The sequence below is a fragment of the Diaphorina citri genome, unplaced genomic scaffold (genome assembly GCF_000475195.1).
Source record: "Diaphorina citri unplaced genomic scaffold, Diaci psyllid genome assembly version 1.1 scaffold510, whole genome shotgun sequence".
NCBI classification, from domain to species: domain Eukaryota; kingdom Metazoa; phylum Arthropoda; class Insecta; order Hemiptera; family Psyllidae; genus Diaphorina; species Diaphorina citri.
In genome coordinates, this window is record NW_007377944.1 from 112,369 (window position 1) to 140,028 (window position 27,660).

At 38.3% G+C, this 27,660-nt stretch overlaps 1 protein-coding gene across 1 annotated transcript; it reads right to left on the bottom strand.

Annotated features, from left to right (window-relative positions):
* Nucleotides 1-100: 100 nt before the first annotated feature.
* LOC113467601 (disintegrin and metalloproteinase domain-containing protein 22-like) lies at nt 101-27,660 on the bottom strand. Its single transcript, XM_026823858.1, has 5 exons — nt 27,632-27,660; nt 24,815-24,871; nt 16,955-17,033; nt 898-983; nt 101-478 (listed from the first exon to the last, which is right to left on the bottom strand). Exons 1-5 carry the CDS (start codon nt 27,658-27,660, stop codon nt 286-288), a joined length of 444 nt encoding a protein of 147 aa, XP_026679659.1. The 3' UTR covers nt 101-285.

Genomic DNA, 27,660 nt, shown 5'->3' on the forward strand with positions numbered 1-27,660 from the left:
TCCGGCCGGAACGGATTTTATCCTGAAGGGATAAGGTTCGTTCTCGGAAAGGCTGACTTTCTCCTATCCTGTCTTCCTTCTCTCCTCGATTTTGGGACGATAAGACCTTGGCAGTAGAAAATGTTGTGCCACCCTCTGTGACAACAAATATGAGAACCTAGATGTGAGCATGTTTTTGCATACATATTTCGGTACTTTTCGGGCATGTTTTTGCATATTCGGTCCATTTTTGTGTGCATATTGCATACATATTTGGGCCATTTTTTCGTGCATATAATCCGCTCCCTAGTAATAACTTACCCTTGTTATGTTATGCAGTGATTTATAACCACACTGATGCTTGTCATGGGATAGAAAGTCCGACTGTTTGTATACAATATGCTGACTTAGATTGGTATGGTTAGAGTTAATACTATTGACTGTCTCGTCATACAATGGTTCGATGTAGTTCAGTTCTGTACCATCGTAAACGACACCCCTGAAATCAAATCAAACAAGAGTTCAATCCTACAAATAAACAAGAGCTCATGTAATTATTTATCAGATAAACCAACCTAGTTAACTTTTTGAATTTAGCGCGCCTGCCTTGTAAGCGCAAGGCGACCTTAGAGGAAATTTTGTGTAGGTACTTTAATTATGATTCTCGAGTTACTAATTATCTTAAAATAGTATGCTTACTGGCTTACTGCCTTAAAACATTATGATCATTATCTTAAAATACATATTTCGCTTATCATCTTCCAATTTCATGTTAATTATCCTTAAATATTACGCTTTTTACCTTAAAATATTATGCTTGATATCTTGAAATACTCAGCTTATTACCTTAAAATATTTCACTTTTTACTTTAAAATATTAAACTAGTTCTAGTTATCTTAAAATATTGCGTTTAGTACCTTAAAATATTATCACAGGTTGAGATTGCTGCCCATGAGCCCGGCACATCTCGGAGTACTCCCTTGTAATGGCATAATTCTATATCCTGGAAAACAAACAAGAAACAAGAGTTTATTTAATTATCAGATAATGCAACTTAAGCCGTATTTTATTGTGATTTTTCTTAGATTCAACATGTAATTCAACCAAAGAGATTCCGCTTTGGACGTGTACACTTGCTGCCACAGGCCGCTTATGTATTTTCAATGGTTATCTGAAAGAGGACCTCTGAGTGATTTTTTTTTTTTTCAAGAGGTTTGACAGAGGGAACTGTAACTGCTATGGTCTTATCGTCCCGAAATCGAAGAGAGAAGGAAGACAATTAAGTGTATAGCATTAACATTTTATTAACAATGTTTGTTCCTCATTTAAAAAATGTAAGACAGGTACAATTAGTTTTGTGATGTGTACAATGATACCTGTACCTTACTTTGCACTATTTAATTACCCATAACCACACAGTAAATGTGTTAAGATAATTTTCTTTGTTAAGTATATAGCATTAACATTTTATTAACAATGTTTGTTCCTCATTAAAAAAATGTAATTTTAGATCTAACTAGGTAAATTAAATAGATCAATTATTCATCATTTTTCTTTAAAAAATGACTCAGTGTATTTCATTAGTTCTAAATGTGCTCTTTTTCACTAGTATCTTTGCTTCATCGGCCGTCAATCCTAAGCCAGCAAATGGCTCTATGCTACCAAATGGTTCCAAGTCAACAAATGGCTCTGATTTAACAAATGGTTATCATTTTTACTATAAAGTTATTTTAGCAATGGGGTACGAATCTATATGTTCTTTGTTTACATAGATATCTATGAAACGACAGGATCTCTAATAAAGTGATTTCCAAGGACCCTTTCTTTTTTTTTTTTTTAAAGAGGTTTGACAGAGGGAACTGTAACTGCTATGGTCTTATCGTCCCGAAATCGAAGAGAGAAGGAAGAATCAAACAACAAAACAGTAGGTAAGTTGAGAAAAACTCAAGTGTAATAATTATAAAGTACATAATATGTGCAGTTTTTCAAAACATATTTTCCAAGATGACTCAATTTATACAAGGTGTAGTCTCCGATGGCCCTGCACCCCTGCAGATTCAAGCTTTCGAGTATTGTCTGACGCAGTCATCTCAGGAATTATTTAGGTACTCTAAAATATATTGGGGAGCCCAGCACTAGTTCTGGCACGACTGAGTTGCTGTGGGTGTGCAATTCTGATTTAAACCCCATCCCCATCCGAATGATTTCCTAGGTTTCGGTGGCCTCAAAATTCCTCACACAAAGCCTCACGATACACTGGTCGATTATTTGCAAAAAGAGCTCGGCCCATTCATAGCACCACCAAGTTTAGGTACTCTAAAATATATTAGGAAGCCCAGCATTAGTTGTGGCACGACTGAGTTGCTGTGGGTGTGCAATTCTGATCTAAATCCCATTCCTATTCCAATGATTTCCTAGGTTTTGGTGGCCTCAAAATTCCTCACACAAAGCCTCACGATACACTGGTCGATTATTTGCAAAAAGAGCTCGGCCCATTCATAGCACCACCAAACTTAACATGGAATGCAAAGCTGCAGGACTTTTGGAAAATTAATAAGACGGTGATCTTGGCTTACAACAATGAGAAAGTGCTGAAAAAATACTCTCATTTGCTTTGGCCTCCTGTCTATCAGCGTTGGGGAAACTGTCAGGAGCCTGACAAGTTGAAGGCATACATGAAAAATGTGTTTGAAAAGTAAGTATGCTCCCATGTTAGCATCAATTACAGGTATTTCAACGAGGAAAGATGAGAATGGGTTTCAAAATTTCAACACAACATGGTAATTTTATATCGGGAAAATCCACTTTGGTTAGAATAGAACAGGTAGTCTAATGGCTTATTTTTCAAAATACGTCATCTATGTACCTCCATACTTATAAAGTTGACGATTTTTCCCTTCTAGTTTGCTAATATGTAAGCCATGTTAGCATCAATTAGAGGTATTTCAACGAGGAAAGATGAGAATGGGTTTCAAAATTTCAACACAACATGGGTAATTTTATATTGGGAAAATCCACTTTGGTTGGATTAGAACAGGTAGTCTAATGGCTTGTTTTTCAAAATACGTCATCTATGTACCTTGTACCTCCATACTTATAAAGTTGACGATTTTTCCTTTCTAGTTTGCTAATATTTTTATTTCACCATAACTCCCAAGGGATTTCCCCGGTTTCGATGGGAGTTTAGCAAGCATAATTAACACCTAAAGGAAAGGACATTTTCCATTGTATTTTAAGCTCGATCAGGTTTGTGGGGATTTCCTCTAGGGGTTATTTTTTAGTGCACTTCTACAGTTCACTGAACCACTAACACTCATCTTTATGTTTCAGTCCTCCAGAAGGTCCTTGGTCCGCTCAAGTCGAACTAACTGCGAACGCAGGCAAAATCATTACGGACAAAATGAAAGGTCTGCGGCAAATGGCAGCCTCTATCAATTACCAGGTCACCGAATGGTTTACAGGTATTTCAACGAGGAAAGATGAGAATGGGTTTCAAAATTTCAACACAACATGGTAATTTTGTATTGGGAAAATCCACTTTGGTTAGATTAGAACAGGTAGTCTAATGGCTTATTTTTCAAAATACCTACGTCATCTATGTACCTCCATACTTATAAATTTGACGATTTTTCCCTTCTAGTTTGCTAATATGTATGTTTATTTCACTATAACTCCCAAGGGATTTCCCCGATTTTGATGGGAATTTCGCAAGCATATTTAACACCTAAAGGAAAGGACATTTTCCATTGTATTTTAAGCTCGATTATGTCTGTGGGGATTTCCTCTAGGGGTTCTTTTTTAGTGTACTTCTACAGTTCACTGAACCACTAGTTACGTCATCTTTATGTTTCAGTCCTCCAGTGGGTCCTTGGTCCGCTCAAGTCGAACTTACTGCGAACGCAGGCAAAATCATTACGGACAAAATGAAAGGTCTGCGGCAAATGGCAGCCTCTATCAATTACCAGGTCACCGAATGGTTCCAGACAGATTGGGGGAAGAAGTGCAACATCGTGGCGTGTGATTTTTTCCGAAACTCTGGCATTGTGAAGACTGCCATCTCTTGGAACCTGAGACGGGCTAAGAACAGTTCTTGTGACTTGTGATTCTATTCTTTTCTTTTTTCAAGATGAAAAGAGATGAGTGTTTTACCGCCCTTTTTATTTCGTAGCAATGAAACAGGTACATTAGACGCATGCGGTCTGTGTACCGGTGTCGGTGTAGTTTTAGATTGTATTTTTCTACATCTATAATCGCAGCCCCAAATCCCCTGACTTGACTCGGAATGGTCCCGTTCCGTTCCTTATTCCAGAAGGTTGCTATCATGATTGTATGCTAAATAGGATATTAGCGTCCCATAATTATTACCTCCATTGCAAAAACACAGGTATAAATACATACCTAATAAGCACAATACTATAGATATATACACTTAGAAACCTGTAAGATAAAGGTAATAGTTGGCTATGGATTACAGTTTCTTCTCAGAAAATTAGATACCTTTGGAAGCATGCAGCTTTCCATTATGAAAGCTAGATTAAATTTTCGAGTCGCTCTAATCCCAAATCTTCAACTAGTATTTCCCTAGTAGCTCGTAATTCTCCTGTATTTTCCTTTAACGTTATTTTCGTTTACATAGCGCAGGAAACACAAATCCCCTAATTTTCTTTTTCCATTACTCTCTGTTTCCTTTGTAAATTTTTTACTTCAAAGTTGTAAAGAGAGTCCTAAACTCACGTTGATTATAATCTCACATCTACCTGTACTCGGTATAAACGTGAAGAAAACACCCGCAGGAAATCAACTTCCGCATTGTGCATTGTTTTGTAAATGGTAAATGGGCTTTCTTACCTCAAGAGATGTCGTCTATGCTCGCATAATAAATAGGGCTTATTTTCCTACAAGAAACATCTTGTTTTGCTGGGTTAAATGACAACTGTAGGTACATGTACCTGATGTACCTTTGTTTTGCTTGGTTGAATGACAACTGTATTACTCAAAGCTTATGTGTGTTGTGGAAAAAAAAAAATAACTTGAACTAGGTAGGTACCTGGAAAAGGGAAAAAGTTAAACCTTAAACCCAAACTTCCTTAAAAATGTCTCATGCTAAAGATGAGAAGGTAGGTAAATAGGAGATTCATCTTCTAAAGTTTTTCGTATTTTCATTAAAGTAAATTTCGAAAAGCCCACAAGCATCCAAACCAAATGTCCCCTGATACCTGTCATTACCCCTCAACACAACCCTTATATCTTTCCACTCTTTAACTTGTTATTTCCAACAAATATCCTCTCTGAGCTTCAGGAAAACTTTCATAATACCTTTCAACAAGTTTATGTTTATCTCAACTTACACGCTCATCAAACTTGAGCAACTTTCCGACTCTTTGGCTACCACAATGCTGAGACAAGAAAAACTTTCACCGAACAGGATATTGGTAACCCCTCCACAAGTTGTTTTATTTAGATTTGTAACATCAAAAAGAACTAGTTCAAGTTTGGTGAAGTGAGAAGTTTTTTGACTTGGGATCTCTGGGGGAGCAACTTTCCGACTCTTTGGCTACCACAATGCTGAGACAAGAAAAACTTTCACCGAACAGGATATTGGTTACCCCTCTACAAGTTGTTTTATTTAGATTTGTAACATCAAAAAGAACTAGTTCAAGTTTGGTGAAGTGAGAAGTTTTTTGACTTGAGATCTCTGGGTTGGGGTAAAGTTTTTGTATTTCCTCTCAGGAATGAACTTTGGAGATAGATAATAGTAGGTATACCTACCTACTACTTGTTGCAAACTTTCAAAGCTTTAACACACCGTGTACCCATGGCTCCTACAAGTTTTGTCTAGTTTGCAACTGAAACCTGAAAGTCCTCCCATCTCAGTAGAAATTAACAGAAGTAAGCTTGTGAAATGTCAGATCCCTAGTATAGTCCTCAGAAAAGTTAATGGTATTGAATTATCAGAAAAGTAAGGGCAAAATAAATTTTCCAGGAGGTCATGTCTAGAGATACATATAGGTGGGTGTACAATACTGTGTGAATAGAAAAAAAGTACCTTTTTTAGTTAGGTACATAGATAAAATTAGTATACCTGTAAATACCAAATTACGTAATTACCTAAAATTACCTGCCTACCTTATTACTTTCTGTAATCTATTAGGTACAAGAATTTTGTTTTCAGTAGTTCTAACTTCTAACACATCCACTGATTCCATTTCCATCTACTAATTCCAACTCCTAAATATGAAGGTATTTTGTGTACTTTGGAAAAACTCATCTCCAAGTAACAATCCGATGCTTTCAGATTTCATTAAAATTTTCAAATTTCTTTATTCGAATAAAAATTATACTGGATTAAAAAATTCTTTGGGACTTACTTTTTTTTAAGAGGTTTGACAGAGGGAACTGTAGCTGCTATGGTCTTATCGTCCCGAAATCGAAGAGAGAAGGAAGACAGGATAGGATATCAAATCTTATAACCCGTAGCGAAATACTTTGCCAAGTTCAAGGTAATTTCCTACTGATTCGCACGATCAGTGTGAAGAGCAAGTTGTTGTTGTAGCAGTAGTAGTTGTTGTTGTTGGTTGGTGGTGTTGTTGTTATTGTTGTTGTTTCATAAGCGAGTATTGTTTTTACTGAAGCGCTCAACCCTTTTTAACATGTGCAAAACAATGTCAATGTCATGTTTTGGCGGTTAAATACAAGATAAACTTTAACCTTTGTTTTTTTGCTCAGATTAATTCCGACGTTAATCAAACAATTGTGGGTGTTTTTTTTTACCCTTTCACCCCTAAAGGGACAATACGTCCCACAGAAACACAATCTTTAAAATGGGATATATCATCCCAGACATATCGAAAAAATTCCGTTCTCAGTGTTTTTCAAACGTTTCTTTTATGATCTTAGACGTCAGTAAAATTCATTTGGCTAACTTGCCTGGTTTTGTCTCCAGGTCGATTTTTGTTCAGTAGTCCTAGGAGGACATAAAACTTTGTAGAGTTGACAGAGGGAACTGTAACTGCTATGGTCTTATCGTCCCGAAATCGAAGAGAGAAGGAAGACAGGATAGGAAAAAGCCAGTCGTTCCATTTCTTTTGTGATCTAAGACGTCAGTAAAGTTCACTTGGCTAACTTATCTGGTTTAGTCTCCAGATCGATTTTTGTTCAGTAGTCCTAGGAGGACATAAAACTTTGTAGAGTTGACAGAGGAAACTGTAACTGCTATGGTCTCATCCTCCCGAAATCGAAGAGAGAAGGAAGACAGGATAGGAGAAAGCCAGTCGTTCCGAGAACGAACATTATACCATCAGGATAAAACAGGATAAAATCCGCCCCGGGCGGGAATCGAACCCGCAGCCTAGCGCTCACAAGGCAGGCGCACTACCAACTAAGCTAACTAGGCTGGCTTGTAGAGGTCTTATTTATAGCCCTGATCAGAAAAATTGAAAGATTCTTCCTAAAATAAGCCGGGGTGAAAGAGTTAAGGTGCCTGGCAGGACTCGAAATGAGCATTTCAAGCCACTCTCGTTCAGACGGTCTGAGGTAGCGGTCATAACATAATCACTCAGAACAAATTGATATCTCATGTCTTGTTTGCTTCCACTACTAGGAAAATTCCTTTTACTTCGTTTTATTCAAGTTTATCCAAGGCCATCAATGCTTTGCCATTTGACTTAAATACAAGGACATCTTACACCTTTGTTTTTCATTACATCTGTTACATTAGTTCTACATCATAACATCACACATTCACACAGAACCTCTAGTAAAAATAGACATACAAAAAAAAAAAAAAAAAAGGTTTACATATCTGAGGGAAATCCCAGATTAGCAAATTATTTACATGCAGTAGTTTAATCAGGATTTACTTTTGGTCCTCAATTAATGGTGCCTATCATTTATCGTATAGGTAGAATAAAATTATAAATCATATAATCAGGATGTTTAGTTGTATACTTGATTACACATAACAAATTAGAATTAGTGACCCCCAGGCCCTACGAAATGTCCACTCATTCAGTGTCTAGTGGGGGGTGTGGGTTCAATCCCAAACCCATAAATATTGAGCCATGCTTGATTGAAAACTCGGTAACTTTGTGAAGGTCCAATTTAACTATTGGGCTGTATGGAAAGCCAATACGTTTTTTTTTTTTTTTTTTTTTTTTTTTTTTGAAAACTGGTCATCATAAGACTCATAAGTCATAAGCGAGTGTGGTGTTTTGAATACTAATCTCTATGGACCATTGAGAACTTCCACTAATTTATGCACGTTAGTTAAGTGAATATTTCAAGAATATCTCTATTTTTAACTCATCACTTGGGTGAAGTTAATGAGTACGATAGTTCAATACTTGATTAGGATAGGTAGTTGTTCAATGGTCTTTAAATCCAACTTGATGTAAAATTATTCATTAGAGTGTTCACGAATTCAAAAACACTCGGTTTTTCGTAGGACAAAATTCGTTTGTTCAAAGAGAGAACATACCAACCAAGAGACAGACTTCAAATCCAACTTGATGTAAAATTATTCACTAGAGTGTTCACGAATTCAAAAACACTCGGTTTTTCGTAGGACAAAATTCGTTTGTTCAAAGAGAGAACATACCCACCAAGAGACAGAGTGTCAAGAGACAAGAGACTACAATCAGAGGAACTGCCCAAGTTGATCAGATTCTCATGGGAAATCAACAAACCTAGTTCACAAAGTCAAGAATCCAAGATCAGAAAACAAAGTCAAGAACCTAAGATCAACAAAAAAAGTTGACCAGAATAATAACACTGTGAGATTGGTCTTGGAAATCGGAACAAGGAAAAAGAAGATGATGAAGAAGAAGAAAGAGGAAAAAAGAAGAAGGTGAAAAAGAAGCAGAATGAGGAAAAAAAGAAGTTGAAGAATCATACGTAAAAAATGGACTGTAAAAGTACCCGGGTAGTCTACGTATTGCAGCATCTACTAAGTCTGATCTTCCAAGTCTGGTCTTTGGTCTCTTAGTCCAAACATGGTCAAAGTTCAGTCTATCTATCATGTGCCTTGTCAACTCTGCTGGTTCCCACATTAATTTTTATTATCCTTCATACAATGCTTATTGACTATTGTCATCTCTTCAGCTCAAAACATAAGGACTAGATCAATTAAAGCTCATGAAACGTGCATTACATGACAATGCTGGTCAACTCTGCTGGTTCCCACATTAATTTTTATTATCCTTCATACACTGCTTATTGACTATTGTCATCTCTTCAGCTCAAAACATAAGGACTAGATCAATTAAAGCTCATGAAACGTGCATTACATGACAATGCTTTTGTTTGGAATATCCCTGTAGCTATACGTATCCACAATATCTGCACATGTTCTCATTGCCATCAGATTGATCTGCAATTTATTCTGTATGTGTTTTTTAAACCGAATCATCTTTCTGGGATTTCGACCATCTCCAGAGTCTAATCTGAAATAACCAGCGATAAGTGATGGGTTCCCAGTCAAACAGCCATCCAGAAACACACCCCGATTACCGTTGCTTAACCTCGGTACTCGGAGATCCGGACTCCCACCCGGGGTGAAATTTATCCTAAGCTGATGGGATTCGTTCTCGTAATGGTTTTGGCTTTCCCCTATCCTGTATTCCATCGCTATATGGACATAAGACCTTGGCAGTTCCCTCTATCAATCTTCTTAATAAAAAAATCTATGATATTTTGGAGCGTGCCTGCCTTGTAAACGCTAGGTCACAGGTTTGATCCCCGCCCGGGTGGATTTTATCCTAAACAGATAAGGGTTCTTGGAACGCTTGGCTTTCCCCTATTCTGTCCTCTTCTATTCGATTTTTCGACATCGGGACGATAAGACCTCCATTGTTACAATTTCCTTTACTTATAAATCCTCAAATAACAGTAATAATAATGACGGCTCTAATTTTTGAGTATCCGCCCACCTTTTTCCCTCTTGGTATCCGCGGTATCCTATGGGATGACGCTGACGTCACACAGAGTATATCGAGTAAAAATCTCTCAATCATGGATAATTTGAGATCAAGCCGAGAGCCTCTTTAAGATGTATCCAAACATAGTCGACCGAGGTGAATCTATGTTATCGAGGTAGTATGGACGGTTCAATCGACATCGATCGACGGGTTGACTATCCTATGGGCCTGTGACCTATGACTCATGTAAAATTCTAGTAGCAGACAGCTGCGTTACTGCACGTCTACTGTTGCTTCATATTGCTTGACAAGTTTTGATTTATCTCTAAGCTTACTTGAATAAACTCTGATAAATTGAAACTTACTAAAATTTAATTACTTAAAAACCGATTATATTACTTTCCTTCCTATAGGATGAGGAAAGTAAAAAGTCCATTATCCTCCCCTAGTTTAAAAGATTTTCTTGCATCCTGTGGGAAACATTTTGCACCGCGCCGCAGGCGATGTTTCATTCATTCGTAACTATCATTATAGTAGGAATTGATTTCAAATTTCATTTAGAATAAGAAACATGTATAAGAATTCGATGTGTAAATAAAACTGTAAAATAATCTTGTGGGAATCACTAAGAACGTGTTGTATATTTCAACAAGATTATGGTGAATCACTAAAGACGTGTTGTATATTTCCACAAGATTATGGTCGACGTGTAGAGTTCCACGTTACTTTAATGTTGGTCCATTTTTGAGGACGTTGGCTGCAAAAAAATTTACCGAAGAGCAAGTTGTTGTTGTAGTACTTAGTAGTAGTTGTTGTTGTTGGTTGGTGGTGTTGTTGTTATTGTTGTTGTTTCATAAGCGAGTATTGTTTTTACTGAAGCGCTCAACCTTAGTAGTTGTTGTTGTTGTTGTTGTTGGTTGGTGGTGTTGTTGTTGTTGTTGTTGTTGTTTCATAAGCGAGTATTGTTTTTACTGAAGCGCTCAACCTTTTTTAACATGTGCAAAACAATTTCAATGTCATGTTTTGGGGGTTAAAAACAAGATAAACTTTAACCTTTTTGTTTTTTGTTCAGATTCCGACGTTAATCAAACAATTGTGAGTGTTTTTTTTTTCCCCCCCTTTCGCCCTAATAGGACAATACGTCCCACAGAAACAAAATCTTTAAAAGGGATATATCATCCCAGACATATCGAAAAAAATCCGTTCTCAGTGTTTTTCAAACGTTTCTTTTGTGATCTTAGACGTCAGTAAAATTCACTTGACTAACTTGTCGGGTTTTGTCACCAGATCGATTTTTGTTCAGTAGTCCTAGGAGGACATAAAACTTTGTAGAGGTCTTTTTTTTTTAAAAAAAAAAAGAGGTTTGACAGAGGGAACTGTAACTGCTATGGTCTTGGACTGTAAAAGTACCCGGATAGTATACGTATTGCAGCATCTACTAAGTCTGATCTTCCAAGTCTGGTCTTTGGTCTCTTTGTCCAAACATGGTCAAAGTTCAGTCTATCTATCATGTGCCTGGTCAACTCTGCTGGTTCCCACATTATTTTTATTATCCTTCATACACTGCTTATTGACTATTGTCATCTCTTCAGCTCAAAACATAAAGGACTAGATCAATTAAAGCTCATGAAACGTGCATTACATGACAATGCTTTTGTTTGGAATATCCCTGTAGCTATACGTATCCACAAATAGCCTATAGCCTATAGCTATACGAGTACATATCCACAATATCTGCACATGTTCTCATTGCCATCAGATTGATCTGTAATTTATTCTGTATATGATTTTTAAACCGAATCATCTTTCTGGGATTTCGACCATCTCGCCTATTCTCATTGCCATCAGATTGATCTGTAATTTATTCTGTATATGATTTTTAAACCGAATCATCTTTCTGGGATTTCGACCATCTCGCCTGAGTCTAATCTGAAATAACCAGCGATAAGTGATGGGTTCCCAGTCAAACAGCCATCCAGAAACACACCCTGATTACCGTTGCTTAACCTCGGTACTCGTAGATCCGTCGTCACAAAAATGCTGAAATTTCAAGCTGAAATACATCCTAAAATGGACACTTCTAAGTTGTTATTACTTTCTTTTTTAAGAGGTTTGACAGAGGGAAAGCCTAAGGTCTTATCGTTCCGCGAAGAGAGAAGGAAGGCAGGATAGAAGAAAGCCAGCAGTTACGAGAACGGACCTTATCCGTTCAGGATAAAATCCGCCCGGGGCAGGAGTCGAGCCCGCGACCTAGAGGTTACAAGGCAGACGCGCTACCAACCAAGCTAACTAGGCTTGCTCACTTCTAAGTTGTTATTTTTTAAGACCAAGTTATTTTTGATGACAGTGGAATGAATTGGGTGACGTTTAACAAAATGAATCATGAACGGGAGGTTTGATGACGGCGATGATCAATTAAAAAACTAAGAACCTCTGGAAGTGAAGGAACTGACAGGAAGAGGAAGAGTGTGCGTGGTAGAAACCTCAAACAGAACCTGTCAAGTACTGGCGTCCTGGGAATCACCAAATATTTTACTGTCTACTGTCTATGTCACATGTTCCCTATATGTCAAAATATATAAGACCTTGATTAGACTGCGGGGGTAAAGGGACTTTACAGCCCTTTCCCAGCAGGATAAACAAGGTATATTCTATTCGAAAGGCCAGAACCACATCCTAAAGTTAAACTCCCCTAGGATTAAACAATCAGATTGCATAATTCAAGAAGTTTCCGTCAAACCATCATAATCTGAGTTTGTATTTAGTGTAAGATGAAATGAAATAATTCAAATAAAATCGCGAATTCGCGAAAGAAGTATGGAAACATAAAATAAGGCTCCGGGCTGCTTTATTTACCGCAAAGACCTTGAATTGGGTGAATCAGTAACAAACGGTGACATTCATTATTAATTATTAGTATTATTACTATTACATTATGAAGTCAGAAAAAAAGAAGAAGAAGAAGAAGAAGATGATGGTGATGGTGATGATGATCATTTTTATGATGACAGAAAGAACACTTGAGATTCATTAGAAAGAGGACGTGAAAGAAATACGATTCAGAAGTTCAGAACCAGCCTGCTTTATTTGTGTCATTTTCATTTCAATCGCAATCGTATGACTAAAATATTAGTCAAAATGAGAGGAACCTTCGTGGCCGAATGGTATCGCACTAGGCTTGCACGCTGGAGGACCCCGGTTCGATTCCCGGCGGGGTCGAAGTTTTTTCGGATCTGTGCTTGGAGTTCGGGGTGCACTCAGTCTCGTGAGATCAATTGAGTAGCTACATGAATAGAGTAGCGACCTACTCATTTTGTTACTCATTTGAAGGAGCTACTCATCTTCACGAGGCTAAGTGCGAATTCGATATTGAGTCAATCAGAATTGATCTTGGAAACGAGGCTGCCTTGTAAGCGCTAGGACGCGGGTTCGATTCCCGCCCAGGACGAACTTTATAATTTTGGACAAGAGTGATTTTATATAACAAGAGCTGGCGCGAACGAGGATCCTCTGAATGATAAGACAACTCTAACAACATTTGAGTTTGGGTGATTGTTGGCCTCGCGTTATATTTTGGTGGTTGGGTTGACGCTGTCTTAATACCGTTGGACAACGGGGAAGTATGCAACTATTTGCTAGCGATGGGCCCACCATTCTCCCAACGATGAGCCAACCCTACGATTTCCCAACTATCGATGTTATTAAGGAGCGCGGTAGCGCTCCGCCCCGCCAAGTCAAGAAAGTTTGACCGCGCTACTATTAGGTATTAGGGGTGATAGATAATAGTGCTTATTTATACTCCTAGCATAGGAGTGAAAAGTCCCTTTATTCCAGCAGTAGGCTACTACTATTATTGTGGTCAAATTTTCAAACTATATTGAGGATAAAATTCCATACCTTGACTGGAATTGAACCCGCGCCCTCCTGTTTACCAGGCGAGTGTCTTGACCACTACACCACCGAGGATCCCCCGAATAACAGAGGTTTTCCAATGCTTCTGCTTACTCAAGGTCGGTACTGTCGGTAGTAATAGTTCCTAGTTGGTAAGTAGTAAGTTGTTCAAGGCCAGTGGTAAGTAGAAGTAAGGCAACACTCTTTCGGGTCAACAAGTGGTTACAAAGCAGACAAATTATTGTGTTCGTGTCCCATTCAATGAATCACAGCTCTAAATGCACGAACGTTCGCGGTATCCTCCATAACTCTATATAGCCCATGAGTCATGGAACGTAATGTTAATGTACATTAACATTAAGAAAGGAAATTAGGCCTTAGGTGTTAGGTAGTAAGTACGGTACTATTAGTTACTAGTTGGTAAGTAGTAAGTATTGCTCAAGGCCAGTGGTAAGTAGAAGTAAGGCAACACTCTTTCGGGTCAACAAGTGGTTACAAAGCAGACAAACTATCGTGTTCGTGTCCCATTCAATGAATCACAGCTCTAAATGCACGAACGTTCGCGGTATCCTCCATAACTCTATATAGCCCATGAGTCATGTAAAATTCTGTATCTTGGAGCGCGCCTGCCTTGTAAGCGCTAGGTCACGAGTTCGACTCCCACCCGGGGTGAAATTTATCCTAAGCTGATGGGATTCGTTCTCGTAATGGCTTTTCCTTATAATGTCTTCCTTCTCTCATCACTATATGGACATAAGACCTTGGCAGTTACAGTTCCCTCTATCAATCTTCTTAATAAAGAATTCTATGATATATTTTGGAGCGTGCCTGCCTTGTAAACGCTAGGTCACAGGTTTGATCCCCGCCCAGGTGGATTTTATCCTAAACAGATAGGGTTCTCGGAACGCTTGGCTTTCCCCTATTCTGTCCTCTTCTATTCGATTTTTCGATATCGGGACGATAAGACCTCCGTTGTTACAGTTCCCGGGTTGACGTTGACTGCGGTTCAGGAAGAGCCAAGTATTAAACGTGGCTAGAGACCATCAGCCCGGTGTGTAGCTGATAAAAGAAGATATCTTTTCTTTATTCCACCATCACCATTAGGCTACAGCTGAAGCCGCTACAAAAACAAGAACAATATATCAACAAGTTGGATAAGATGAAAGGGGTTTTGTGGAATTAACAAAAAAAAAGTTTCTAGTGTGGACGTGCTTCGAGTAATGTCGGGAGAGACGCTCAAAGATCTCCGGAAATGACAACGATTCTTCTGACGCCTTGTGGTGACGTCACAGCAGAGGAATTTGTCACTGAATTTTGAAGAGTTCAGGAACACCCATAAATCATAAGGATTGGGGTCTGGAAGTACTCATATTTTCCTCTGAGACCTAAGATTAAGACCCATTCTTAAGGGGTTGTATGCTTATAATTATGTTATATGTACACATATTTATTTATTTGATGATATTTTATATATTTTCATAGAATATATTGGGCATGTTGTTCTTTACAAGCGATTCCTAAGGGTAATTTGCTTTAGAAGCAAATACGATATGCATTATTTCTTCTGGGACCTATTTCGAGGGGTGATGTGATTTACAAGCGAATTCGGTACCAATACTACGATAAGTATATGTATTTCGGGATTATTTCACATGTGGCTTGTAAACAGCATCCCTTTCAGGAACGGTGGTTTACAGAAATTTTGAGTTATAGATTCCGGGGAGGTTTGATAGAGGGAACTGTAACAACGGAGGTCTTATCGCCCTGAAATCGAAGAGAGGGCGATAGGATATGAGCGAGCCAGCCGTTCCGAGAACGAGCCTTTTCTGTTTGGGATAAAATCCACCCCGGGCGGGAATACAACGACCGGCAACCTAGTGCTTGCAAAGGCAGACGCGCTACCATCTACCCTCACTTGTTTAGGATAAAGTTCGCCCCGAGTGGAAATCACGACCTCGCATTTAGCAAGGCAGACGCACTACTCTCCAAACTCACTAGGCCGGTTCGCATTGTCTTCCAAGTTTTTGTAGTTTTGACTTTAACACATAGAGATATTTCTTTTGACACATTTTCGTCTGATTGAGAGGCAAGGGAATATTTACACGTCTTCACTTTATGAACTAAGGCGACAAAGATGGCCAGTGTGTTTATGGCGGTGGCATGTGATCCGTCTATGGCAGCGTCATAAGTTCCTAACTAGTCATCATAAGACTCATAAGTCATAAGCGAGTGTGGTGTTTTGAATACTAATCTCTATGGACCATTGAGAAATTCCACTAATTTATGCACGTTAGTTAAGTGAATATTTTAAGGAAAATATCTCTATTTTTAACTCTTCACTTAGTCGAAGTTAATGAGTACGATAGTTCAATACTTGATTAGGATAGGTAGTTGTTCAATGGCTTCTATAATCTACATACAGGGTCCTCAAGATCGTTGTGTAGTGTATACCGGGTCGAGGCAACGTGAGGTGCGAGGCAGAATGCCTCTTTACCAGGCGAGCGCTTTAACCACTGCGCCACCGAGGCAGGGTAGGCTGGTAGCTTGGCGCCGAATGAAGGTAAAACTCCCGTCAGTAAAATCCTTAGCAGTTATACAGTATACAGTAAAATTAAATAACTTAAATTCCTTAAAACAATCGTCTGAGAAATGAGAATGAAGAATCGAAGTCTTTATTGAAGACTCGGTAACTTCGTGAAGGTCCATTCTAACTACATATTAGATTGTATGGAAATTGGAAAACGAATACATAAGTAGTACTTCACTTTTTGTTCATGAAGATCTTACCTGATCAAGTTTGGTTTTCGAGATTTGTCTTTTGGTTCTGGAATGAAGATATGAAAGATCTTACCTGATCGAGTTTGGTGGTCGAGATTTGTCTTTTGGTTCTGGAATGAAGATATGAAGGCTGCACAAGTGAGAAGTGAGCGAAGTCAGATTTGTCTTGCAACTTAAGCCGTATTTTATTGTGATTTTTCTTAGATTCAACATGATTCAACCAAAGATATTCCGCTTTGGACGTCCAAACTTGCTGCCACAGGCCGCTTATGTATTTTCAATGGTTATCTGAAAGATGGCCTCTGAGTGAAATTTTCCTATTTTTAAATGAAATTGGACAATAGCTTCTTCTTACTTTGGTATTTACGAACCGGACAATAGTACCACTTACTTTGGTATTTGTTCTATTTCTTATCACATGGGCGCCATCTTTTTGGTGTTTTTCAAAATACGAAGCTGGCAATAATTCCCTGCAAACACACGACCACAATTGAGAAATCATTAGATATAATTAAACAAGTAATCAAGCGTGCCGGGAGGCGCGCGAACGTCAAGAGTTCGAAGCAGCGCCCGGCCTTTATTAACAAGAAAGAGGGTTTCAAGCTTTCAACTAATCACATTAATCAAAACGCTTTTCATTGTTAGTCATGTAGGTAGTCGGTAAATACAAAATTTCTTGCCTATCAATATGTCCTTCTGATATTCAAGGGGTTAAAGGTATATTTCATTAACCTCATTCGAATAAATAAATAAATAAATGTAAGAACATTATATACCTACCTACCTATCTATGATTTCAAAAGGATAGAATAGAATATGTACAACTCATTTATACTCCAAGGATGAGACTGAAAAGTCCCTTTACTCCCGCAGTCTAAAAAGGAAGGCAGGGAAACATGGTGTACAGTAGCAAACCAGCCTTGTGGCTGTTAACGTGTTATCTTATGACCTATATACCCCAGGGCACAAACTTGAAACTTGGAAGTATATGTAGAGAGCATTACTATAGGTTTGAGTACCTACCTATATCAAATCTTATAACCCGTAGCGAAATACTTTGCCAAGTTCAAGGTAATTTCCTACTGATTCGCACGATCAGTGTGAAGAGTCTTATGACCTATATACCCCAGGGCACAAACTTGAAACTTGGAAGTATATGTAGAGAACTAGAGAGCATTACTATAGGTTTGAGTACCTAATGTCCTTCTGATATTCAAGGGGTTAAAGGTATATTTCATTAACCTCATTCGAATAAATAAATAAATAAATGTAAGAACATTATATACCTACCTACCTATCTATGATTTCAAAAGGATAGAATAGAATATGTACAACTCATTTATACTCCAAGGATGAGACTGAAAAGTCCCTGTCCTTCTGATATTCAAGGGGTTAAAGGTATACCTCATTAACCTCATTCGAATAAATAAATAAATAAATGTAAAAAACATTATACCTACCTACCTATCTATGATTTCAAAAGGATAGAATAGAATATGTACAACTCATTTATACTCCAAGGATGAGACTGAAAAGTCCCTTTACTCCCGCAGTCTAAAAAGGAAGGCAGGGAAACATGGTGTACAGTAGCAAACCAGCCTTGTGGCTGTTAACGTGTTAACCAATGATCTTACGACCTATATACCCCAGGGCACAAACTTGAAACTTGGAAGTATATGTAGAGAACTAGAGAGCATTACTATAGGTTTGAGTACCTAATCAAAACATAAGGACTAGATCAATTAAAGCTCATGAAACGTGCATTACATGACAATGCTTTTGTTTGGAATATTCCTGTAGCTATACATATCCACAATATCTGCACAATCTGCACATGTTCTCATTGCCATCAGATTGATCTGTAATTTATTCTGTATATGATTTTTAAACCAAATCATCTTTCTGGGATTTCGACCATCTCGCCTGAGTCTAATCTGAAATACCCAGCGATAAGTGATGGGTTCCCAGTCAAACAGCCATCCAGAAACACACCCCGATTACCGTTGCTTAACCTCGGTACTCGGAGATCCGTCGTCACAAAAATGCTGAAATTTCAAGCTGAAATATGTACATCCTAAAATGGACACTTCTAAGTTGTTATTTTTTAAGAGGTTTGACGGAGGGAGCGGCTAAGGTCTTATCGTTCCGCGAAGAGAGAAGGAAGACAGGATAGAAGAAAGCCAGCAGTTACGAGAACGAACCTTCTCCGTTCAGGATAAAATCCGCTCGGGGCAGGAGTCGAGCCCGCGACCTAGATGTTACAAGGCAGACGCGCTACCAACCAAGCTAACTAGGCTTGCTCACTTCTAAGTTGTTATTTTTTAAGACCAAGTTATTTTTGATGACAGTAGAATGAATTGGGTGACGTTTAACAATAATGAATCATGAACGGGAGGTTTGATGACGGCGATGATCAATTAAAAAACTAAGAACCTCTGGAAGTGAAGGAACTGACAGGAACAGGAAGGCGTGGTACTCGTGGTAGGAACCTCAAACAGAACCTGTCAAGTACTTTTGTCCTGGGAATTACCAAATATTTTACTGTCTTTCATATAATACACATGTCACGTAAAAGTACATGTTCCCTATATGTCAAAATATATAAGACCTTGATTAGACTGCGGGGGTAAAGGGACTTTTCAGCCCTTTCGGCAGTTCATGGGACAGCAAATCATCTGTGAACAAGACATAACATATATGTATTAAAAACTAGGCAGTTTGGATTTAAATATTTAGGTGTATGTATAGTTGACATGGTAGGTATGGCAGAGAATGCATTTTCCAAATACTTGTAGGTAGGCTATTATACCATATATGTATTAAAAACTAGGCAGTTTAGATTTAAATATTTAGGTGTATGTATAGTTAAGATGGTAGAGGTATGGCAGAGAATGCATTTTCCAAATACTTGTAGGTAGGCTATTATGCACACGTATTTTGTTTTCCAGAGATGTTTCATTCAAGCTACATCTACACGAGAAGCAGAGATGACGGCATTTCCCCTTGAAGACACAAAACATGGGATTTGGGATACACCTTACACTTACGAAGGTATGGAAATAATGCACTTTTCAAATTCTTGTAGGCTATTATGGATAATTATTTTTTTTCCAGAGAAGATGTGTCAGGTTTCACTGAAGCTACACCACCTTAAAACACCTACAGCAGAAGCAGAGATGATGACATTTCCCCTTAAAGACACAAAACACGGGGAACACTTTAACCATTGAGCAGAGTATCAGCAGTCAGCAGTTACGAGTAGGTATGTTATGAAAGAATGCACTTTTCCAATTCTTGTAGGCTATTATGCACAATTATTTTGTTTTTCAGAGATGTTTCATTCAAGCTACACCTTACAACACCTACAGCAGAAGCAGAGATGATGGCATTTTTCATTGAAAAGATGTAGAAAAACATGGGAAAGACCTTACACTGTAGCAGAGTATGATGATATGGGAAGAATGCACTTTTCAAATTCTTGTACGCTATTATTATATGCATAATTATTCTGTTTTTCCGAGATGTTTCACTGAAGCTACACCTTAAACAGAGATGATAATGTGGGACGAACTAGGAAGAACACATTTTCCAAATTCTTCCGAGATTTGAGTTACAGAGGATGGTAAAAGATTGCATCATGACATTGATGCTGATGCTATCATGATCCTAGATTCCTAAGGTCAGCCACTCACTATCAGGTAGACCTGATCAGGTCCGCCTGTCAGGTCTACCTAACAAAAGTGAGCTCATAAAGTATCAGGTAGACCTGGAACCTCAAACAGAACCTGTCAAGTACTATTGTCCTGGGAATCACCAAATATTTTACTGTCTTTCATATAATACCTATATGTCACGTAAAAGTACATGTTCCCTATATGTCAAAATATATAAGACCTTGATTAGACTGCGGGGGTAAAGGGACTTTTCAGCCCTTTCCCAGCAGGATAAACAAGGTATATTCTATTCTAAAGGCCAGAACCACATCCTAAAGTTAAACTCCTCTAGAATTAAGCAATCAGATTGCATAATTCAAAGATTAGTTTTCGTCAAACCATCATAATCTGAGTTTGTATTTAGTGTAAGATGAAATTAAATAATTCAAATAAAATCGCGAATTCGCGAAAGAAGTATGGAAACATAAAATAAGGCTCCGGGCTGATTTATTTACCGCAAAGACCTTGAGTTGGGTGAATCAGTAACAAACGGTGACATTCATTATTAATTATTAGTATTATTACTATTACATTATGAACTCAGAAGAAAAGAAGAAGATGATGGTGATGATGATCATTTTTATGATGACAGAAAGAACACTTGAGATTCATTAGAAAGAGGACGTGAAAGAAATACGATTCAGAATCAGCCTGCTTTATTTGTGTCATTTTCATTTCAATCGCAATCGTATGACTAAAATATTACTCAAAATGAGAGGAACCTTCGTGGCCGAATGATATCGCACTAGGCTTGCACGCTGGAGGACCCCGATTCGATTCCCGGCGGGATCGAAGTTTTTTCGGATCTGTGCTTGGAGTTCGGGGTGCACTCAGTCTCGTGAGATCAATTGAGTAGCTACATGAATAGAGTAGCGACCAGTGGCGGCATTACCAGTGTAAAAACATTGATGATGCGAGTAGATTAATAGACAAAGAGGCACTTAGTAATGATGTTTAAAACAAATAGTTCTAAACATTTACCATCAATCCAGCAGTTGGAATTGAATCTAAGACCTTCTCATTGAACAAGATCCCTCACCGTTCATTCTTCTCCAGACCCTGAAGAGGTTAGCTCCGAAAACATATTCACGAAAAAGTACAATATTCAAATTTTGAGTTCTCACAACCGTTTCTCATCTTGATATACACATGAGGTCTTCAGTCTCTGGTACTCCTACTCTATGATGTTATGATGCAGTGGTGTCATGGTGTAAGGGTCTCCGGAAGTCCCAATATGTGACTCCTCAATCCTATGACGCTGACGTCACACAGAGTATATCGAGTAAAAATCTCTCAATCATGGATAATTTGAGATCAAGCTGAGAGCCTCCTTGAGATGTATCCAAACATAGTCGACCGAGGTGAATCTATGTTATCGAGGTAGTATGGACGGTTCAATCGACATCGATCGACGGGTTGACGTTGACTGCGGTTCAGGAAGAGCCAAGTATTAAACGTGGCTAGAGACCATCAGCCCGGTGTGTAGCTGATAAAAGAAGATATCTTTTCTTTATTCCACCATCACCATTAGGCTACAGCTGAAGCCGCTACAAAAACAAGAACAATATATCAACAAGTTGGATAAGATGAAAGGGGTTTTGTGGAATTAACAAAAAAAAAGTTTCTAGTGTGGACGTGCTTCGAGTAATGTCGGGAGAGACGCTCAAAGATCTCCGGAAATGACAACGATTCTTCTGACGCCTTGTGGTGACGTCACAGCAGAGGAATTTGTCACTGAATTTTGAAGAGTTCAGGAACACCCATAAATCATAAGGATTGGGGTCTGGAAGTACTCATATTTTCCTCTGAGACCTAAGATTAAGACCCATTCTTAAGGGGTTGTATGCTTATAATTATGTTATATGTACACATATTTATTTATTTGATGATATTTTATATATTTTCATAGAATATATTGGGCATGTTGTTCTTTACAAGCGATTCCTAAGGGTAATTTGCTTTAGAAGCAAATACGATATGCATTATTTCTTCTGGGACCTATTTCGAGGGGTGATGTGATTTACAAGCGAATTCGGTACCAATACTACGATAAGTATATGTATTTCGGGATTATTTCACATGTGGCTTGTAAACAGCATCCCTTTCAGGAACGGTGGTTTACAGAAATTTTGAGTTATAGATTCCGGGGAGGTTTGATAGAGGGAACTGTAACAACGGAGGTCTTATCGCCCTGAAATCACGCTCTTCCGATTGATATTTTATATATTTTCATAGAATATATTGGGCATGTTGTTCTTTACAAGCGATTCCTAAGGGTAATTTGCTTTAGAAGCAAATACGATATGCATTATTTCTTCTGGGACCTATTTCGAAGGGTGATGTGATTTACAAGCGAATTCGGTACCAATACTACGATATATGTATTTCGGGATCATTTCACATGTGGCTTGTAAATAGCATCCCTTTCAGGAACGGTGGTTTACAGAAATTTTGAGTTATAGATTCCGGGGAGGGAACTGTAACAACGGAGGTCTTATCGTCCTGAAATCGAAGAGAGGACGATAGGATATGAGCGAGCCAGCCGTTCCGAGAACGAGCCTTTTCTGTTTGGGATAAAATCCACCCCGGGCGGGAATACAACGACCGGGCCTGGTGTGGGTAATGTGTCGTGTTTTATAGACAGTAAAGCACAACCGGAGTACCGGATAACATGTTTTAGTGTCCGGAACTATGGTGCACTTGATTCTGTCAAAATATCACAGTCAGGAAGTAGGTTACACGATACACGGTACACGTTAGGACATACGTGGGTAATTGCAGAACGGACGGACGGACGAATTGGTGGATAAAGTTTCATGGTTTTGAATTTGACAAACCAATCATTGAACGAGAATTAAGGTCTGGGGGCACAAAGTGAGTTTAAATTAAACTCGATTAACGTTTAACTCTCGGATTAAGCAATCTGATTGGCTAATTTTTTTGGAATTATTAAAAATCAACAAATCAGAATCCGAGAGTTCAACTCACTTTGTGGCCCCGGCCTTGATGACATTTTTGAACTGTCAACAATCAGCACATAAAAAGTATGGCATAGGTTTGTCCAAAATCGGGTAAGGCCAGCCTTTCACTATCATGACCTCGCGTTTAGCAAGGCAGACGCACTACTCTCCAAGCTCACCGGTTCGCATTGTCTTCCAAGTTTTTGTAGTTTTGACTTTGACACATAGAGATATTTCTTCTTGACACATTTCTGTCTGACCGACTGAGAGGCAGGGGAATATTTACACGTCTTCACTTTATGAACTAAGGCGACAAAGATGGCCAGTGTGTTTATGGCGGTGGGATGTGATCCGTCTATGGCAGTGTCATAAGTTCCTAACTAGTCATCATAAGACTCATAAGTCATAAGCGAGTGTGTGTTTTGAATACTAATCTCTATGGATTATTGAGAAATTCCACTAATTTATGCACGTTAGTTAAGTAAGTGAATATTTTAAGGTGAATATCTCTATTTTTAACTCATCACTTGGGTGAAGTTAATGAGTACGATAGTTCAATACTTGATTAGGATAGCAACTTTGAGAAGCACTGCAGTATGGACCATTGAGAAATAGCTTCCACAATTTATGCACGTTAGTTAAGTGAATATTTTAAGGTGAATATCTCTATTTTTAACTCTTCACTTGGTCGACGTTAATGAGTACGGTTAGTTCAATACTTGATTAGGATAGGTAGTTGTTCAATGGCTTCTATAATCTCAGACAGGGTCCTCAAGATCGTTGTGTAGTGTGTACCGGGTCGAGGCAACGTGAGGTGCGAGGCAGAATGCCTCTTTACCAGGCGAGCGCTTTAACCACTACGCCTGTTCAATGGCTTCTATAATCTACAAACAGGGTCCTCAAAATCGTTGTGTAGTGTGTACCGGGTCGAGGCAACGTGAGGTGCGAGGCAGAATGCCTCTTTACCAGGCGAGCGCTTTAACCACTACGCCACCGAGGCAGGGTAAGCTGGTAGCTTGGCGCCGAATGAAGGTAAAACTTCCGTCAGTAAAATCCTTAGCAGTTATACAGTAACGTTAAATAAATTAAATTCCTTTGAGAAATGAAAATGAAGAATCGAAGTCTTTATTCGAATGAAGGTAAAACTCCCGTCAGTAAAATCCTTAGCAGTTATACAGTAACGTTAAATAAATTAAATTCCTTTGAGAAATGAAAATGAAGAATCGAAGTCTTTATCCGAATGAAGGTAAAACTTCCGTCAGTAAAATCCTTAGCAGTTATACAGTAACGTTGAAAAAATTAAATTCCTTTGAGAAATGAAAATGAAGAATCGAAGTCTTTATTGAAGACTCGGTAACTTCGTGAAGGTCCATTCTAACTACATATTACATTGTATGGAAATTGGAAAACGAATACATAGTACTTCACTTTTTGTTCATGAAGATCTTACCTGATCAAGTTTGGTGGTCGAAATTTGTCTTTTGGTTCTGGAATGAAGATATGGAAGATCTTACCTGATCAAGTTTGGTGGTCGAGATTTGTCTTTTGGTTCTGGAATGAAGATATGAAAGATCTTACCTGATCAAGTTTGGTGGTCGAGATTTGTCTTTTGGTTCTGGAATGAAGATATGAAGGCTGCACAAGTGTCAAGTTTGGACTGTTTAGAGCTCATATTAGTTTGGCATTTGATGTTTGGTACCTATTTGTTCCAATCGCGCTTTCAGCCTTACAATCAAGGGTTGGATATGCCTTAAACGAAAGGAAGCAACAGTTGTTGATTTTAATGCGCAAGGCGCCTTACATTATAAGTAAGTAGCGAAGCTTTAGACAAGCAAAGAAGTGCATAATTGCATGGTTACACTGCCATGAACATCATGTTTGTTTGGGATTAGGACTATTTTAGAGTCGCCACTATGTTAATAAACTCCCAGTGAGTTCTGAGTCTTCTTTACAATAAGAATATAAGATGAACTTGAATGACACACTAAGATGAATCAAGGAGAAGACGAAATCCTCTCGATGAAACACAGATGAGTCAAGGTATGAGTCAAAAAAGTATGAGCCAATCTTCCTTGTTATGTATTAAAAACTAGGCAGTTTAGATTTAAATATTTAGGTGTATGTATAGTTGACATGGTAGGTATGGCAGAGAATGCATTTTCCAAATACTTGTAGGTAGGCTATTATACACACGTATTTTGTTTTCCAGAGATGTTTCATTCAAGCTACATCTACACGAGAAGCAGAGATGATTGCATTTTCCCTTGAAGACACAAAACATGGGATTTGGGATACACCTTACACTTACGAAGGTATGGAAATAATGCTGCACTTTTCAAATTCTTGTAGGCTATTATGGATAATTTTTTTTTTTTTTTTTTTTTTTCCAGAAAAAATTGGTCCGGTTTCACTGAAACTACACCCTAAAAAACTTTTTTTTTTTCCAGAGAAGATGTGTCAGGTTTCACTGAAGCTACACCTTAAAACACCTACAGCAGAAGCAGAGATGATGACATTTTCCCTTAAAGACACAAAACATGGGATTTGGGATACACCTTACACTTACGAAGGTATGGAAATAATGCACTTTTCAAATTCTTGTAGGCTATTATGACATGAGGTCTTCAGTCTCTGGTACTCCTACTCTATGATGTTATGATGCAGTGGTGTTATGGTGTAGGGGCTCCGGAAGTCCCAATATGTGACTCCTCAATCCTGTGACGCTGACGTCACATATCGAGTAAAAATCTCTCAATCATGGATAATTTGAGATCAAGCCGAGAGCCTCCTTAAGATGTATCCAAACATAGTCGACCGAGGTGAATCGATGTTATCGAGGTAGTATGGACGGTTCAATCGACATCGATCGACGGGTTGACTGCGGTTCAGGACGAGCCAAGTATTAAACATGGCTAGAGACCATCAGCCCGGTGTATAGCTGTATAGATGATAAAAGAAGATATCTTTTCTTTATTCTACCATCACCATTAGGCTACAGCTGAAGCCGCTACAAAAACAAGAACAATATATCAACAAGTTAGATAAGATGAAAGGGGTTTTGTGGAATTAACAAAAAAAAGTTTCAAGTGTGGACGTGCTTCAAGGAATGTCAGTAGAGACGCTCAAAGATCTCCGGAAATGACAACGATTCTTCTGACGCCTTGTGGTGACGTCACACAAGAGGAATTTGTCACTGAATTTTGAAGAGTTCAGGAACACCCATAAATCATAAGGATTGGGGTCTGGAAGTACTCATATTTTCCTCTGAGACCTAAGACTAAGACCCATTCTTAAGGGGTTGTATGCTTATAATTTATTATATTATATGTACACATATTTATTTATTTGATATTTTATATATTTTCATAGAATATATTGGGCATGTTGTTCTTTACAAGCGATTCCTAAGGGTAATTTGCTTTAGAAGCAAATACCCAGCAGGATAAACAAGGTATATTCTATTCTAAAGGCCAGAACCACATCCTAAAGTTAAACTCCTCTAGAATTAAGCAATCAGATTGCATAATTCAAAGATTAGTTTTCGTCAAACCATCATAATCTGAGTTTGTATTTAGTGTAAGATGAAATTAAATAATTCAAATAAAATCGCGAATTCGCGAAAGAAGTATGGAAACATAAAATAAGGCTCCGGGCTGATTTATTTACCGCAAAGACCTTGAGTTGGGTGAATCAGTAACAAACGGTGACATTCATTATTAATTATTAGTATTATTACTATTACATTATGAACTCAGAAGAAAAGAAGAAGATGATGGTGATGATGATCATTTTTATGATGACAGAAAGAACACTTGAGATTCATTAGAAAGAGGACGTGAAAGAAATACGATTCAGAATCAGCCTGCTTTATTTGTGTCATTTTCATTTCAATCGCAATCGTATGACTAAAATATTACTCAAAATGAGAGGAACCTTCGTGGCCGAATGATATCGCACTAGGCTTGCACGCTGGAGGACCCCGATTCGATTCCCGGCGGGATCGAAGTTTTTTCGGATCTGTGCTTGGAGTTCGGGGTGCACTCAGTCTCGTGAGATCAATTGAGTAGCTACATGAATAGAGTAGCGACCAGTGGCGGCATTACTAGTGTAAAAACATTGATGATGCGAGCAGATTAATAAACAAAGAGGCACTTAGTAATGATGTTTAAAACAAATAGTTCTAAACATTTATCATCAATCCAGCAGTTGGAATTGAATCTAAGACCTTCTCATTGAACAAGATCCCTCACCGTTCATTCTTCTCCAGACCCTGAAGAGGTTAGCTCCGAAAACATATTCACGAAAAAGTACAATATTCAAATTTTGAGTTCTCACAACCGTTTCTCATCTTGATATATCGACACACATGAGGTCTTCAGTCTCTGGTACTCCTACTCTATGATGTTATGATGCAGTGGTGTCAT

Coding starts and splice junctions, on each gene's coding strand:
- LOC113467601 (XM_026823858.1), bottom strand. CDS start 27,660: ATGACACCACTGCATCATAACATCATAGA. Junction 984..16,954: donor GAAATAGAACAAATACCAAA/GTAAGTGGTACT, acceptor TTTGTTTTCCAG/GATATAGAATTATGCCATTA. Junction 479..897: donor ACCTGTGATAATATTTTAAG/GTACTAAACGCA, acceptor ATTTGATTTCAG/GGGTGTCGTTTACGATGGTA.